The sequence below is a fragment of the Thermobia domestica genome, chromosome 5, assembly GCF_964235325.1.
Source record: "Thermobia domestica chromosome 5, izTheDome1.hap1.1, whole genome shotgun sequence".
Lineage (NCBI taxonomy): Eukaryota > Metazoa > Arthropoda > Insecta > Zygentoma > Lepismatidae > Thermobia > Thermobia domestica.
This window is the reverse complement of record NC_137458.1, coordinates 284,706,138-284,725,203: the sequence shown is the minus strand read 5'-3', so window position 1 is coordinate 284,725,203 and position 19,066 is coordinate 284,706,138. Positions and strand designations below refer to the sequence as shown.

General features: G+C 32.7%; 1 protein-coding gene across 1 annotated transcript in view; it reads left to right on the top strand.

The window, feature by feature from the left end:
• Positions 1 to 16,561, top strand: part of LOC145685556 (uncharacterized) — a 28,943-nt gene extending 12,382 nt beyond the window's left edge. The window contains exons 3-4 of the mRNA XM_081757952.1: positions 14,382 to 14,449; positions 16,322 to 16,561. Coding sequence (XP_081614078.1) covers positions 14,382 to 14,449; positions 16,322 to 16,561 — 308 coding nt within the window. The remainder of the gene's footprint in view (positions 1 to 14,381; positions 14,450 to 16,321) is intronic.
• The last annotated feature ends 2,505 nt before the right edge of the window (positions 16,562 to 19,066 follow it).

The window sequence follows — 19,066 nt, the reverse complement described above, 5'->3', positions numbered from 1 at the left end:
GTTTGAACCGTTAGAAACGATTATAAAGTGATCAGAACGAACAACGAAGACTGCCCTATAGGCGGCTGCAGATATGAAAAAAAAAAAACACCTAACCCTCAAAAAATTCCTACAAAAGGTTTCTCAACGGTTTTTTGTAGCATCGGAAGCGCTGAATAACATACGAAAGTTTACCCAAGTATGATCACCGGAAAACCCCGATTTTCAAGATTGCGTTTAAGATGGCCGTCAAAATACGGATTAACCCTAAAAAATTCCTACAAAAGGTTTCTCAACGGTTTTTTGTAGTATCGAGAGCGCTGAATAACATCCTATAATGAACTCACATAGTTTTCATTATATAAAAGTAACGTTGGTGTCCACATTTTGTTAGGGTCTTAGAATATATTTCGTAGGCGCAAAGTAACTTTGCTCCAATTTGCGCTTAATACAACCAATTGAGTATTTTTCTCGTATGTTTACCCTATTTTCGAGCATATTCGTTTACTGAACTGTAGCTTTTTGCTTTATTATATTACTGTTGTGTAGTTTATTGTGCGATTTAAAAAACGTAGTAATATGACCCTTCTTTGAGAAACATTGTTACGGGTGTAGTTGCCAAAGACGATGTCAATGTGCATAATTCAGAGATTGTTTGGAAAAATATTGTACAAGATATGGTCGAGAAGCCATTCTTTGATATATCATTTAAACGAAAAGACCGTGCAAAAACTCTTGCCGACGAGTCGAGCATTAAAATTGACAAAGACTGAAACTTGATCCTGCTCTTCTCTATCAGCGATTTTTGGTTATATTAAAAACTGGAGACCTTTCTCTGGAGCATGTTTTGAGATATGAGCTCAGTCCATTCCCAGCAGCTCTGTTTTGTAACGTGCCCGTTACAAGTCACGGAAAAAAAAAGAAATTATAAAAAAAAATAAAAATGTAAATCTACGATGGAGACATAAGCTTATATAAAAGAAATATCATCTTCGAATTTTTTTAAAAAAATTAAGAGAGAAAGAATAGAATGTAAAAATAACGCTTGTGAGAAGATTTCCTTAGCCTTTCGTAACCGAGAAATATCAAGGTCTTGGCTTATGCGCTGGTCGTTGACTGCGCATGGTCACAGCTTTGCGGCCGCAAGCAGCTGGCCTCGGCTAGCTGACTTGGGCTGTGTTCTGCGAACGGGTAACATCTGGAAGGATTCAGTTGTTCGAATGGATTACGAATCTAAATGGACGTTTCGTGTTGGTGCACGTTTCTTGTATTGAAGTCTTCGTTTGTAGAAGAGTGTGTTATTGAAAGAAATAAGAATATTCATTACAAGCGAGGATTATGATTATAGTGATATTTCATTTACTGCAATATTTCGTGTATTTGAGTTTTTCGGCAAAATTAGTGAAATTAGTGTTACTTGGAAAATCGATAAGAGTGTTGGAAGGGAGGCTTGGTATAGCTCTCTCTGCTTCTATTAGTAAGCAAATTACAGAAAGGTGCGTGAGTAATATTCAGAATCACGTAATTATAATTGTTTCTGCAATTTTGCTCGAATTCGTGAATATTGGAAATTGTGGATCCACGTCCCATTTTCTCATTTGAGTTTCTTATTGAATTGGGATCATTTAAATTGAATCCTGAGCATATCCTCACCTTACAGTGGATTATTCTTGTTTTGATAAGAGAGTCCGAGACGATTGAGGTCAGAGAAACTACAAAAAGGTAGAGGTAAAAACTTGGATTTTCAGAGGTGAGTTAATTTTCAATTTTTCTATTAGATTGTTTGTCTACGTCCATTCTGTGTTTTCTGTGGGTTGTCTTGTTGGATTCCATTTGGTTAGATAATCAGCGGAATATAATTATCGCGAATAAGCTCGGCAAATCCAGGGGAACAAAGGTGGAGGGATTGTACCCGAAACCTTTGAAATGTGTTATTTACCCTATGTTCGTTACAGGTCTGAATTTCATGTTTTTGATTCAAAGAGTAAAATCCGAAAGGCTTATTAATGCTGTTTTTGAATGCTGAAGAATTGATAGTAAAATTTAATTCTCTTCTTCTAGAAAGTTAAACTTCGTTTGACTTGTTCGTGCTGTTTGAAGTTTGTTTGACCGGTTTATGTTTGATATGTTTCGATGTTGCAGCGCATTCAATTAAATGTAGTAAAGTTATTTGCGGTTGTTTTTCATCGGGAAATTTCCATTTTTAAACTAAATTGCTACAAATTAATAAAAATAATTTCTTTTTATGATAAGTATTTATGAAACTTGATCTTCGGTTTGAAAGAAAGGAAAACTTCACTCGAATAAAGGTACGATTTTATTTCTTATTTTTAGAAGAAAGGAATATATTAGTACTAGACAAGAGAGGTCCTGGACTGGCCTTGAGTATTCATATTAGAGTTAAGTATGAGAGGTCCTTGACTGGCCTCGAATATTTGCGTCAAACTTAGAGGTTCCTGACTTGACTGGAGAATTTGCTTTATTATTTAATTTTGAAGATTTACGATTCAGCGGACGATTCTTTGGAATTATATTAATTTTTTTCTTTTCTCAAACTGAGAAACAAAATAATTATTGAATTCAGATTTGACTTGGCAGCGAGAAGACAAATTAATTATTGTAATTTATTTATAATAAACGTTTATTCCTGAATTGGTTGTGTTGTTATTTGTTTATAAATATATATTTACTGTTAAATTGTGAACTATTACTCCTCTGGATTTCCGAATTGAAATAACAGCCTGAGCTATCCGGATGCTTGCTCGTGTGAAGCCCCTTCTGAGGCCAGGCTGGATTGGTTTTTCCCACCTTGTCCGCTAGGGTACGGATGGGTGCGTTACACATTTGAAACACAGCCCAAGTCCGTTCTAAAATTTTTGGGTTTGAATTGTAAGTCCGCTCTAAAATTTTTTGTTTGGTTTGGTAAGTCCTCTTAATTTTTTTTTTTGTTTTGTAAGTATTCCAAGTCCGTTGTTAAAATTTTTTTTATGGTAGTTTATATCTTGCTTTTGCATTTCAGAATTAAATTCGTGATTGATAATTATAACTTATGGTTCATATAAGAAAACTAGTATGTTTAATAAATTGAATTAAGGTGAAGCAAGGTATTAATAGGATTATTTCCATTTGGTCAAAAAAGTCTGGGTCGCAGTAGTGTTCGTAGTTAGTATTGTATTTTGTATGTATTATAATTATATTATTTATGTTCTATTTATATTTGTATTGTTCTATAATAATACTTATGTGTGATCCGATGGAGTATGTCAGTATTGATATTCCGGAGCAATATTCCGAATTGATAACGGTAGATAGAACTGGTAATCTTCAAACAGATACTAGATCTGATTTTGGACAGTTGAATATGTCACTAACTCCGCCAACTCAAGGGAGTTTTCATATTAGACAACCAGCTATGAGAGCTAATAATTTTGAATGTGGAGGTAGTTCGCAGTCACCTGCGGATGAATATAATTTTAGTAGATTTGTTAATATTGGGAGTTTGAATGAATCGTTTCGAGATCAAAGGCAAGTTACTTTTAATGAGCCTTTAATGAGTTCTGGTTCAAATAATGATAGAAATTCGATAAATTTTGGAAATTCAGGTCCTGATAAGAATGAGATTCCTTCTAGGTATTTGAATCTTAGAGATTATTACCGAAGGGTTTCTCAAATTAGAAATTCCACTCCCAAGACTTCGCATCCGCGGTATGGTGCTCCACCTAAGAGAACTCAGATGGGTGAAAATGTGTTAACAGGGTTGCTAACTTTGCCTAGTATTAATGAATCTTCAAATGTTGAGCATAATCTCCTGATGAAGTATACATTTAAAAGAACTAGTGATTTTCTAGAGTCAAAATTTAAGGAATTTAAAACAACTGATGGCAGTAATAGTTTGCTAGTTTTTGAAATATTAGCCAAAATTGAGGAAACTCTAATGGATACTAGCTACTCTTTGAGTATGATTCTTTCTGTTCTTGTCGGGAAATGTGAAGGTTCGTTATTAAAGGAAATTTTGTTAGCATTAAATCATCAAATAGCTTGGAATGAGATAAAATCTAGGCTTGTTAAGAATTTTATTACGCCTGTTGCATTGCATTCACTTATTTCTAATATAATTTATAGACATCAACGCCTGTCTGAATCAGTTACTCAGCCGAAGAGCCAAAGAAATATTTCGTAAAAGTGACAAGGCTCAACTGGCTCATACAATTGAGGAGCATGTTATCAAGAAATCCCAAAAAGCCATAATGGATTCGAATCCCAGAATTGAACATTATGTGTTAGGCGGTGGTTCCCTTCTTCATCGCTTGCCTTGGAAAAAGAACGACACGTATTGTGCCATTGCACGCTCATACGCATAATTTACATAATACGGAAAATCAACTGTTATTTTGATGGTTACGAAGCCGGTCCTTCTATCAAGGATAATGCTCATCATCGACGAGGTCAAATCACCCACTCGACCATCAGCTTCAATGCAACAACAGAATTCGCAGGGAATAAAGATGATTTTCTTTCTATATCCTCCCAGAAACAAACATTTATTCACATGATTACAGCAGAACTGCGGATAAGAGGATGCAGTGTTATTAATCCGTCAGGGGATGCAGACATGGACATTGTCAAGGCAGCTGTCAAATCTTCAGAAAAACATCCAACAACGTTAGTAGAAGAAGATACAGATTTACTTATCCTTCTCCTATACTATGCACAGCTAAATAATAAAGGACTATATTTTCGTTCGGAAAGGTCTGCATTGCATAAAGTATATATCACAGAGATTAAGCGAGTTCTGGGTAGTAATGTGTGTTCGCAACAACTGTTCATTCATGCTTACACAGGATGTGATTCAACTTCGCGTATTTTTGGTGTAGGCAAGAAGTCAGCATTCCAAAAACTTATTAGCAGTGAGCAAACGATTCAGAACTGTACAAATGTGTTTCTGCAGACACAACAAACAAAACCTATTATAGAGATACTAGGAAGCAAGGTAATGGTAGTTTTATTTTGGGCAGAAATACTGACTCTCTTACTTCTTTGCGCCACCAACACTTCCGTAAAAAACTTGTTTCTGCAACGTCATTCGTCACTCCAGAGCGGTTTCCTCCTACCGAGTATTCGACCAAATATCACAGCTTTTGAGTATACTATCAAATCATGGTTTGGATTGGGAAGGACATTGATATGAATGCAGTTGATTGGGGTTGGAAGCTGTTGCACAATCAGTATGTACCATTTATGTGTGATATACCTGTTGCTCCAGAAAATCTTCTTCATATGATCCACTGCAATTGCACGACTGGATGCCTAACGAAACGATGCACTTGCATGAGATACGGACTACCATGTACGTCTGCGTGTGGGCAGTGTCAAACTGAAAACTGTGAAAATACTTTTAATGATTCTGTTTCGGAAAAAGAATGGGAGAATAAATATTTGTAATTATTTCAATGTTCATGAAGAATTTTGATATTTTTCGTAAATTAAGTATAAGCAAAATTACTGGTAAAACCAGATGTAAAATTGTTTGATCTAAATTATAGTGTGGACACTAATTTTACTTTTATAGAATGAAAACTCTATGAATTAAGTGTTTGATGACCATCATGGACGCCACATTAAGAATTGGGCCTTTCCGGTTGTCACACTTAGGTAAACGTTTAGTATAGTTCTTGTACTATAGTTTCAACGCAAACTATAGTACAAGAAAAAGCTTAAAAAAATCACCGATTATCGTGTCAAAGAAAACTAGAAATTCTCTCAATGAGACTGTTTTGGAAAAGGAATGTGACAATGACTATTTGTAAATACTTTAATGTTACGAAAACAACATATTAAGATAAACTAACATTAAAGAAAGCAGTTTTGGTAATATTGGTGTCATAAATGTATTGTAAGACCCTGAAAACATAGTGTAAACACTAGCTTTACCTTCATAGGATGAGAACTGTAGACAGGTTTGGCGACTATCTTGGACATTAATTTGAAACAGAGGCCTTTAAGGTGGTCAGATTTGGGTAAACTGAGAAAATTTTGTAGAAAAAAACGTTGAAAAACTTCTTTGTAGAAATCTTTGGAGAGTTGAGCCGTATTTCCACAGCCATCTTGAAAATCGAGTCTTTCCGGTGGCCAAACTTGGTTAAACTTTTAGTATGTTATTCAGTGCACTCGATACCACAATTAACCGCTGAGAAACTTTTTGTGGGAATTTTTTCAGGGTTTAACCTACTTTGACGGCCATCTTGGACGCCATCTTGAAAACTGGGTCTTTCCGGTGGTCAAACTTAGGTAAACTTTTAGTATGTTATTCAGTGCACGCGATACCACAATGAACCGCTGAGAAACATTTTATGGAAATTTTTTGAGGGTTTAACGTACTTTGACGGCCATCTTGGACGCCATCTTGAAAACTGGGTCTTTCCGGTGGTCAAACTTAGGTAAACTTTTAGTATGTTATTCAGTGCACGCGATACCACAATGAACCGCTGAGAAACTTTTTGTCGGAATTTTTTGAGAGTTTAACCTATTTTGACGGCCATCTTGGACACCATCTTGAAAATCTGGTCTTTCCGGTGATCAAATTTCGGTAACTTTTAGTATGTTATTCAGTGCGCTTGATACCACAAAAAAACGTTGAGAAACCTTTTGTAGGAATTTTTTGAGGGTTAAACCGTATTTTCAGCCGCCTACTACTCTTGCATTAAGTAATTCTATATTTCCTTATGTATGGTAAGAAGAATATAGCTTTATTTCCTTATGATGTATATAGCACAGAAGATTATTGGTAGAATATGTGGCCTACTGCTTCATTAAAAATATCTATATGGCATAATCGTGAAGATTTCATTTCATTTTCAAAAAAAAAAAAAGAAAGACAGCAGCTATTATTATAAATATAAAAAAAGTAAAATAAGTCAGATTATAATTCCGGATCACTTACTGACTGGGACGAAAAAATCATCTTTTCTAAATGTATTTCTTATTCTTTGAGAAAGATATTTTACGGGTAAGTTAGCGAATGTTGAAGGAAATTAAGGTAGTTAAAATGTGCATTCCACTTGTATGTAAGTTCGATAGAATTACACAGTCTTTGGTACCTTCAAATTTGGGATTTCATAAAATAGAGGAAAAGAAAAAAATAAAACAGCTCTTCCTTCGATTATAATTATCACTCAAGTATTACGTTAAATTAAATCAACTTCGGTCTTCTGCTGATTTGTGTTCAACGCATTAACATCATTATTTTATTTTGAGTTAAATATGAATTAAGTTAACATACAATGAAAAATTTTGTTATGTTCTTCTCTAATCATTAATTTAAAGGAAAGAGAACCTTTCGTCTAAGAATTTGATTAATTTAATTTTTTTATATATATATATATATTCCCGTTATTTTATTTCCGTATTTCCCAGTAGTAAACATTATTTTAAAATCTAAAACGAGTCAAGTATGTAATTTGGAAAACAGTATTTAGAAAAAAATCAAATTTTGAAATGAATTCTCTTTTTTTATTATATTATTTGCATTACATATATTTCAAACTCTTAACCAAGATAACCGATTCCACGGAGACCTTGTGCACCATATCCCCAGGCTCCATATCCACCACGTCCGTAAGCTCCAAGACCGTATCCACCAAGGCCGTATCCTCCAAGACTATATCTACCAAGAAGACCATATCCACCAAGACCGTATCCGGCACCAAGTCCGTAGCCACCATAAGCACCGACTACGGGAATTGAGGCGAGTGAGATACGGTTATTATTCTGGCTGCTGACTCCAGTGCTGAGAAGAACGGCTGAAGAAAATGCAAACATGAAATTATTATCAATGAATGAAGTAATGTATAAACTAAAATAACTTTTACTTTTAAACAAATTTCTAATTATAAGTGGAAGTGAATAGATGAATCAGTTTATATAACTCTTATGTATTGTAAGTGAATGATACTTTGTCGTTTATTCCCAGATCTGCTTTTGATGCGTTAGAGCATCAAAATTCTGACACATATCACAGACGTTTCTTCCAAAAGTGTTTTTGATTTACTTTTGCTCCAATTTTTTACTCTACTCGTTCAAAATGAAAATGAAATTCTTTAAGTTTTAATTCCCATGATTACGCCGGTTGGGCAAAACAAAAAACACTGTGGTGATGGGAAATGAGTGAAATGTTGGAATGAAAAAGTGAAAAAAAACAGGAGAATCCCGAGAAAACCCACGCACATGGTGTTTTCCAGCAGGAAGATCACTTGTAGTGAGCTATGATCATAATAAGGACCCCACGCACAAGAGGTGATAGCTCCACCACCGAGACATAGAGACGAATCAATATGTCGCTCAATTTTATTACTCACTTTGCAGTGGATATATTTAAATCTTGAAAGCTCATTATTTTCCTTGTATTCCTATTTAATATTCTTTGTTATTTTTCAACTTTGCTATGCTCACGCGTTCGTGAGTTTATCAATGTTCCCAAAATAGCAAGACAGAACGAAACTACAGCACGCATATACTATATAAGATAAAAAAGAATAATATAGGGTAATAATGAAGAAATGTGTTTGCTATTCTCGAAATTTCAATTGCGACTAGTACACCATTATTTTTCCTGTGATGGGGGTCAAAGTCTGTAGCACCTCTACTGAAGTACAGCATACAAAACGAGTATATACTTAAAGTTATGTAACTCATTGTTGTTCAATTAAAATAATACATACCGTAGGAAGTTCCGAAGAACAAAGCGAGGCACAAAAGGAGAGCAGAAGACATCTGTAGACGATAGAAGTAAAATAGTTATACACAAAAATTTATACACATTTTATACACAAATTTTATATATTAACAATATTACAAGATTTAAAAAGAAATATAACCCTTAATTACTGAAATAGAGTAAAAACAGTAAATTTCGTTAAATGTTCTATTTCAATTACAAAGAAATATATGACGAAGGTTTTATGTATAACTTAGCATGAAATATTTTTAATTTAAACAAAAAGGGTGTTCTAAAAGAAAGAAAGATACCTGTAAATATATCCATTATTCCTTCAACATGAACTAGATACGATATAGATTGAAGAAGTGAAAAAAATGTTTATAATGTTGATATTATTATTATTATTATTATTATTATTATTATTATTATTATTATTATTATTATTATTATTATTTTGAAGATTTTGTTTAGCTTAATACTAATAAATTCACGTTCTTTTCTCTCTCTCTTTTTTTTTTTACAAAAATTGACTGGCACATGTTTGTACATCTTTACTTCAAACTTTCATTATTTACGGAACTCAAATCCAAGGACATTTAAAAAAATAATAATAAAGGAGATACAGATAATATGCGAAAAGATGAATACACTTTATACACGGTTATTTTTTTTCCACTCTCTATCTAAATCACAGCTGGTAGGGTCTTAGATAAATTATTATGAAAATCAAATAATTTTTACATAATTAAAGTTGCAAAATATTTCTTTGTATACCATAACATTTGCAGCTTTGGGCAATGGTGTACATCTTTTCAAATTGCAGAGATTTATGCTTATTAGATTCCAATTTTGTTTCTTGAAGAATGTCATATACTAACTACAATTAAAATTAGTTACATTTTGCGAGAGTTATCTCGGCGTCAACAGAAAAAACTTAAATGTATAAAATGTTAGTTATAGAAGTTTTGCTGCTTTAGCTTCAATTATTGTTATATCTTATTTATGTACAACTAACGGGAATAATGAAAAAATACGAATAGATGAAACTATTTAACATTCACGAAATAAACATAGGAACATCGCACTCATTTAGCACATACCACTGGATTTTATGTCTTGAAATATATATTTGATTGTAATATACTAAAAAGACTAATTGTGTTATGGAAGTAACAAGAATTAGATAACTATAACTATTCAAGAAACTATATCTATAAGGATATCTAATCTCGAAATTAACTGCTTAGAATATCACATTATATACATTACCATTTTGTTAATGTTCAAGTTTCTTTTGTAGGTGAAACTGAACTGTAAAAAGAAATTATTTTGCTCCCTTTATATACCAGTGACTAAGGAAATCATAAAAGGAAATATTTTTTATGATAAATCTGTACAGGAAATGGAAAATCATTTCACCACCTCAACATTTTCTCTCGAGCTGAAATGGGGATTATAAAGTTTTAAATCATTAGGTTTGTTTTAATTCTTTAAAGAAAAAGAATATTTTCCCTTGATTATTTTATAATTAACATTCTTCATTTATAGTTTCATTTCTATTACTATTTGCCACATTTTACATGTTAGACATTCTTGGCATTTAAGAAAATTATTCGGAAGCCAATTAACAGCTTCCTGCAAAAATGACAGTCTTAGAGCTTTCTTTCCGTTCCTTAGTGAATAAAACTGGTAGAACTACTTTGGTCAATTACAGTTTAGGATAATCTTGTCTGACCAACAATCAAAATGAACACATTTACCGTAAGTCCATTAATCTTTTTAAAACAATAGCATTATATTAAATTTTTAAATAAATAATCATACACTGAGTACAGACATATAAACCAACGTGTAGAAGGAAGTTAAAGAATAATAAGCATCGCATGTTTAGATCAACCAAAGATAAACTTGAAAACTCATAACAATGTGTGAAATAATTCTACTTTATCGTGTTTTGACAGGAATTAATTATAATTATTCACTTCCAGTCATTAACATTTAAAATTCATTTTACGTATGAACTGCATCTTAGCTTTAGAAATTAGTAGCTAAATCTCTATATTTCGCACAAGGCACATATATTTGTCAAATCATTTTAGCCCTTACCAACCTTAGAATAAAACAGTTTAATAAGATATAAAGAATGATAAAAAAAACATATGTTACTGTGTTTCAACAGAATTTTGAACTCAATCTTTCCTTTGAAACTTGTGTTTTATTCTATGTGACGAGACAAAATTCCAGGCTGTGGGAAGTATTATGTTATTTTAAATTCATTTAAATTGGTTCAACAGTTTTCACGTAATATGGTCACACTTAAAACACAATACATACAAACAGTGCCACAATGTTTCTCTTAAGATGTTAGTTTTGAAAAGAAAAAAGTATTTTTTTAAAAAAAAAATTCGAATTGTTTTGAATTTGGAGTTTAAAATATAAATATCGTTTTTAAAATTTCAGGGTCTAGTGAGATATTTTTCACCTACATTTCGAACCCACGTTTCACCATTAAAATACATCTTTACAACAAAGCATTTATTATTGGAGGAAAATACTAACTGCATTTCTAAATTTAATTTAAACTCTTTAGCAGTTCTTTCTGTGATACAAGTACAAACGACATGTAAGTTCTTTTGTAATGTGGCAAAAACTATATAAAATTAGAATTTGTGGAAATGCTGGGTTACTATTAAATTAATTTTTAACGAGAAATTTATATCTGAGGATTAAAATTCCTAATTTGACGATCTTAGGAAACGTTCATATTTTCCAGAAATATTACTGAACGGGAGATCATTTGTATATGTATTATAAAAGTTGAATTTCTATTCTTCGCATGGGGAGAATGTATTTAAGGGAATACTGGAACTCCTTTTTCTTTTTAGAAAAAGCAATGTGATAATAGTGGAATGATAACAACTGAAGAGATTAATATAAAATACATCTTTACACCAAGAACACTTGACAAAACTCAGCTTGACATATGTTTAGAAATTCATATCAAGCGCCTCAGCTGTATTTCCGTGATGTGATCAAAACAACGGGCAACATTATTTCAACGAGGCAAAGATAAAACTATTATACAGGGTGGCCCAAATGTAAATATACACCTATGCATTGATCAAGTATAACATTCTAGCCTATAGGTTTATTTCCTTCTGCTGTTCCGAGCTTAAGACATAAGTAAAAAGTCATTAAGAACAAATAATAAAGCGCTAAGTCTGCCTGATAGATAACAATACGAAATGGTAGAAAAAGGAATGATTTTATCACTACGGGACTCTATACCTGCTTTTGGCCACCGTGTTCTCTAGCATTCCCTTATATTATAAAAGGAAAATTTTATCTCCCCTCTTTACCTTTGCTTTACAAGCTAAAGCTGCAAGTTATGTATTCATGCTTCAGATATGTTTATCTCTGAATCATACAATTTAACTCGCAAACCTTCATCAAAAGCTAGAATGTAAACAATTAACTTTAAGGGTAATAAAATTTGCATACCATCTTGGAGTTTATGTACCTTGTAGTAACATATTTGCACGAAAACCTATCGCACAGGTATTCGTTAAAGCAAAAAAGTGTTCCTAGATGCTGAACATTAATTGTGTGAAAGACACTATGTTTATGCATCCAAAATATTTTCTGTTTAAATCAAATGCATCTATTACTAAAACTTTAAATTATAGATGATAATAATCATTTTTCTATATAATATTCCTGAAAATAAAACATTTTTCAACGTGTCATTAGTTTCGTAATAATTTCATTTTAAATGGTTCATGCAACAGATGGAACCGCAACCTATTTTCCCGTTTAAATTCATTGACAGAATCAAAACAATGTATTGTTAGATTTCTTTAAGTTTTAGAGAAAGATAAAACATCGATGGACACAGATGTGGTCTTTATGCTGGATAAAGTATGTCAATGAAAAAGAAAACGTACCAAATCTTTCCCGTTGTTTACAACTAATGTCTGGGAAAGCTGAATGATTAGTTGAATTTTGGACGAAAACAACAAGTCTGTGCTTTTAGTTTTGTTAGAAGGTTACAGAAGTAATAAGAATTGATGATAGTGCTACTAGGCAGGAATTCAAAGAGCAGAATACCAAGAAGCTCCCAAAAAAAACTATCAGCATGACTCGCCTGCGAATCGAAAAATTTGGAGGAATTGGTGCCTACTGGTGACACTTCGTGGAGCTCTTCTTATTGTCAGAGTTAAAATTGTGTGTTGAACCATCGTCATTTGTTGCAATGTCGTTCAAATTTGACCAACTGTTCTTCATTTCATGGTGTTTAAATAGCTCTCTGCAAATGCCTATTTCGTACAATTTCATTTTTGAAGAGTGGGTGGTCATTGTCACACTGGTCATACGCTGGTCATGCACAAACTTTTTGGTGTTCCAGATCTGCAACTACCCACTCCTTTTGTGTGGCACACTTAATAGCCAATTTTATCTGTGTGCTGTTAACTCTGTTGAGCTCTTCATAAATAGGATTGTAATGCAGTTTCTTCGTTGTGGCACGTGGCCTTGCACCTCAAACTTTGTCTAGGAAGGCTAGGTTCGCTCTAGGGAAATATTAAATACGCAATGTGCACGGTGCATTCAATAAGTTACGGGTTATCCTCAAACCGACATACATCATGATGCCAGAAAAAACATTATCATACTAGTTTTCTACGTTCATTCTTTCCTGCACCATACACTTGTTAGATAATCCATAGATGTTCTAGAACGACCTGGGAATGTCGTCTGCTGAAATACTGTTCAGCACCGTCGTCACATTTGCTAGAATCAATGAAACGTTCTCAACAAGTTCCTCATTGATGGCAAATCTGAGCTTACAAACGAGCATAAACTCCTCTAGGACAAAGTAAGGCGAATACAATGATGCCCAAGATCCGTTTCATTCCTTTGGATAAAAAGACAAGTATGACCAGCGATAAATCATGACTAATACCTTTCTGCATTCTCGATCGACGTACCTATACGGTGGTAAAATTGTATTTAGCATAAACCTTGATTACAATATGTTGATCTCTTTCCTTTCGGGTGATAACGAATAAAGAAACGTCGTTACCTCTTAAAGAGGCAGTAGTAATACACAATGAGAGGGAGGTATTGAATAGTATTCCAAATAACTACTCTTCTTCCACACGGCTCTAGGGCTGGTTTCGCGAGCGCGTTAAGAGATATATGTAAAATAGGAAAGTAGTAATACATAATTTTGATATCTATATCTTACTTCGAGGTTACACCGCAAATTTTGATTGGACACTCTACCTTTAGAAAAGTGTCACTAATACAAGTCGTTTCTACTCACAGTCAGATGTCTGTTTACATACTAGACAACACATACGATATACTACTTTTAAGCATTCCTTAAGAATAAATTTAAAACAGCTCAACACATTCTTCTTAAAACAATTAAATTTATAATATTGAATTATACTAGGTTTTATTGGAAAACCTATTTGCAGAAATACATACACTGTGAACTTAAACATATCTAGCAACAATTGAGTGTTTAAATGCTATGCTAATTGTGAAGAAAAATGAATTTTAAACTTTCATGTCAAATTCTGAAGTTACACACTTCCTTCACATTTAACTTAGTTATCTTCTCTAAATTCCATTTTGGCTCAAAATACTATTTTTCTTCTTTTCAAGATTATTTTTGCTCTAGTTGCTCTTGCATCATCTGCTTATGCAGTTGGAGTTCTTGGAGGAATTGGTGGAGGACTTGATTATTACGTAAGTATAATGAGAATTTGTTTTATAAATAGTTACTAAGCATTACAACTCTTGTTAATGTTAAACATTGTTGTGAGTGCATGATTTTCAATTTTTCGATATCATTTGTGCTATGTTTACAGTGTATTCGAACGCTAATCAAATAGTAACAATATGTTTATATCAACGTTATCTCTTTTCCCATTTTTTCACATACTTTATTATTTAAGCCTTTACTGTTTTCTATTCTATGGCAATAAACAAGAATTTTAGGAAAACCAGAATGAATGAAAAGATTGCGATCTAGATCAATAAATAGTTCTTTTTTGATCAAAGCCCACAATATTTTTGAACGACCTATAAATCGAGTTTTCTTATTCTCAATGGAATAAGCATATCATACTGAGTCACTTGATGGCTTGGGTTTGTCTACACTGTATGTAGTTCTCCAGATGCGACGCATATAAAAAATATTGAAATTTATTGGATCTTTCGATCCAACGATGCAAAAACGATATTTATTTCAACTACTTCCAATTTGAGTGGAGTTAAGAAAGAAAGAAGACCATATTTATCTGAACTGTAATTCTAAAATCAGAGGTACCAGTAAGTTCAAGCACTTCCGATTTACATACAGTTTACGGTTTGTGATCATATTTATACACTTGAGACAACGTATTTATTGAAAGAATAATTTGCTTTCATGCAATGCCATTTCTTACCTATGCCGATAAATTCTGAAATTGTTAATCAGATCCAATTTTGAAACTGGACATTGTTAATCAGATCCAATTCTAAAGAAATCAGTATTAAACCTGACGTGCTAAGGAATTCGAATTCCTTCCGGTTTTGGAAGAGTGCTGTTGGTTGTGATGATATGTTACCTTGAGATCCTGAATCTATTGCAGAAACTTTTTTGTCACTACCCATTGTTTTCTTTTGTCATCCTTTCTTTTTTCTTTTCTTTTTTTTTTTTTTGTTGTGTAGCGATAAGTATTGAAACCAAAAATTGTTACTTCAAGTAAGTGTAGATTGAATAGAGGCTTTATGAAAATGAAAGGTATCAATAGGACACTGAACCAATTGGAAAACTCTGATTCTTGATGTCGTTTATTGTAATTGCTTTATTCAAATCAATATTGAAACCGAAAGAAATAGTAAATATAATACATTACCAGTCTTGTTAGAGAGTTGGGTATAGTCAGTATATGTTGTATGAGTGAACGTTCGTTTCAAAGGCTATGACATAACGTCACCAAGATAAGTGTGAATTGAGCAATTTAATTAAGCTTTCTATTTAAAAGTATAAAAATGTATTATTGTTCGGAGTAATTAATATTACATTAAGTACATTTAAAATTTAATTTAACAGCAATTGCTCTCAGTTTATTCATATATCAAGTGGCAACAATCAGTACCATACTAGTATCATTTTGCTATATCATACTATCATTAGAATACCCACCCTACATTCGCACTTTCTTCTTAAACATATAAACTTTGTTTTCATTATTAAAATTCCATATATATCAATGCCATGATAACCCAAACTTGCAATTCGTCGACGGATTGAATATTATAGGGAACTAGATTAGATCTACATTTTAATCTTAGAAACCTTTCTGGAAATATTTCTACCGTATTGTATTAGTTTTATTTTATGTAAACGCACTATTGAGAATGAAATTAATGAAAGCACAAAATTGGTTTTCAATAACAAAATGTAAATTCGTTGGTTCCATCTCCGGAACACAAAACATAGCATTTTATATAATCTATTCAACGAGTTAATATTTTATAAGTATCATACATATACGCAAAGGTCTTTAAATGCTACTGGTCTTGACAGTATGTAATAATTTAAGAAAATTAAGTCATTTGTTTTCATTTAAGGCCTACCCACGATACCAGTTCGGCTACGCAGTGAGTGACCATCTCACAGGAGACAACAAACAACAGACTGAAGTTCGAGATGGTCCAGTTGTAAGAGGACAATACAGCCTTATTGAACCCGATGGCAGTCGTAGAATAGTTACATACGGAGCTGATGATATCAATGGATTTAATGCCATTGTGAGAAGAGTTGGCGGCAATCTTCATGCTGGAGTTGGAGGCTACGGATACCTTGGTTAATAATCATAGTGTAAAAAAAATTCAATTTCTAAGAAAATAAAATAAAAGCAATATTGTACAATATAGCCGATATTCTTGTCTTTCTAAGTGTACCAAAATAATGATACATATGTTAGAGTTCAAATAATTACATTAGTGAAGTTAATATGATCTATACTAATGTGATCCGAAGTATGAAGTAGGTACTCATGCTCGATGCGATGTTCTCCTCATATGCACCTCGAACGTACTAGTGTGGTGTATCGAAACCTTCAATACGTTAACAGCATCCTGTGGTGAGTTACCTCTAGTACGATGTACCTGAAGTACCTCTGACTAAAACACAAATCAGATGAACATACTGATTACAGTACTTCAGTATTTCCAGAACATAGCATGTTGTCACTTGTACCTAAACTTAAGCCTGAATTTATGACGAGACATGGTGGATATGGGGAACTGCAGATATTAGTCAGGAAACTAACGATCTTTTTTATCACTTTCTAAATCCTCATGGCCCAAGAACCTCTTTTAAACTTTGTACGAATGAGAAAGTGTGGATGCCAATCATTAAGGTTGCCAATCATTTGAAACTCACAACCACAGAGCACACAGCACCACTCCTACAGGTCGTAACTTTCAATACCAGTGTCAAACTCTGTATGCAAGTTAGTCAACTATTTACCTCACGAATGTCTTAATAGCAGTGTTATAGGCAGAGAAGGAATAACGGACACGTTTTTTTTCTTTTTTGTACAAGACATGATTCATAAATTATGCAGGGGGCGCGGTGATTCAGTGGTAGAGCGTTCACCTCTGGTACTTGGGGTCCCGGGTTCAAGCCCTGCTCCCGCCAAGTGAACTTTGTCGTGGTCAAACACCGTGCTCAACGGTGCAAATGCTAATTACATTAAAATAATTTTATAAATATAATACCAACTTGTATTGTATTGTAAACAATCTTTCTGTTTCCCCTGAGTGAGCCGAGATAAATTTCGAGTTTAATATTTAAAATACTCTTTTTTTTTTTTTTTTTTTTTTTTTTGAAATTGTATCGATTATTCCAAGCAACTGTATAATGTAAGTGCTCGGATAAGAGGGTTTTCGGATAAATGATTATTTACGAAGAAAAGAAAAGAGTTGCAGTGCCAAAGGGGCAACATTGAAAAAAAACATTGGTAATATAACGTATATTAATGAATTTGTTATTCACATTGTGTTATCATTAAGCTCATGAATATCCTGTATCGTACTTATTATTGTCAGTAACTTTCAATAGTTGTCAGCAGTTTATTATCAGTCTTAGAAAATTTAGAAAATTGATTATAGACCAAGGTTTTTCAACCTGGATATCGCGATCTCTACGGGGGCCGCGAACTTAAGAGGAAGAGAGAAATATAATTAGAATCTAACACAGAGAAATATTTTAAAACATTATTTTGAATTTTGTTTTGATACTTTTCTTCATACTGTTAAGAACATTTTCAACAGGTGCAAAGTTACATAAAGATCAATATAAATTAAAGAGGTACGATATGAAACTAATGAGAACTACATAATGAAATACCAGAAAAACAAATGCAACAAATCCTACATATTGAAATAGAATTAAAATTGAAAACACTAATCCTCAATAGTTATGTTGCGTTTGTTGATAAATCAAAAAATTACAAATTGTTCTGTCTACAATAAAAGGGATTGTTTCTGTTTGGGATTCTCTGTTGTTCTTTGCAGAATTCTACACATATGTGTGTGAGCGAATAGTCAATTTTCCAGCAAGCTGGCCACAATGAAGATATATTTTTTGGTGTTTAGTTTTATTTGTTTCCTATGTTTTAAATGTAAACAAGTTGCTTGTAACATTTTTGGTAATAGTGAACACATACACAACGATGTAAAAAAAATCACAATAATATGAAGTTAACTCAAAATGGCGGCCTCTCGAAAATTAAAACAGTCAATAAATAACTTTTTAACAACAGTCTACTTTTTTTTTTTACATAAATTAGAAACCACTTTATATTTTTATAATTTTTCCCAAAATTTAGGGAGTTATAAATTGTGAAGACTTTCAAACAGCCTCCATTTTGAAACAGTATGACGGATCGGATTAAATATTTGTAATATGAATGAACTGACAATATTTGGTTTTCATCCATTCTCTTTTACGGAAGTTATTGTACAAACTATATACAAGAAATGTGTTCTACTATTATAGAAATAAATGAATCTTTTGAGATTCTGCAATTGGTATATTAAAAACCCCACACAACCTTATTTACAAACTAGAAATTATAAGGGGGGTTACTTTCAAGAGGATGTGATAGGAATTAGGTTTAGAACCACTGTTATAGACTTAGTGCGTATTATTCTACAGACTTAACTACTACTTGCTTGTAAAAAATACACTTTACAAACTAGTAATCTACTTGTACAGAAATTCAATTGAGAGAATAACTCTGGGGAATAAACATCACAACGTTTGATATAACAACAAATAACACATATAAATTTAAGAATAGAAGT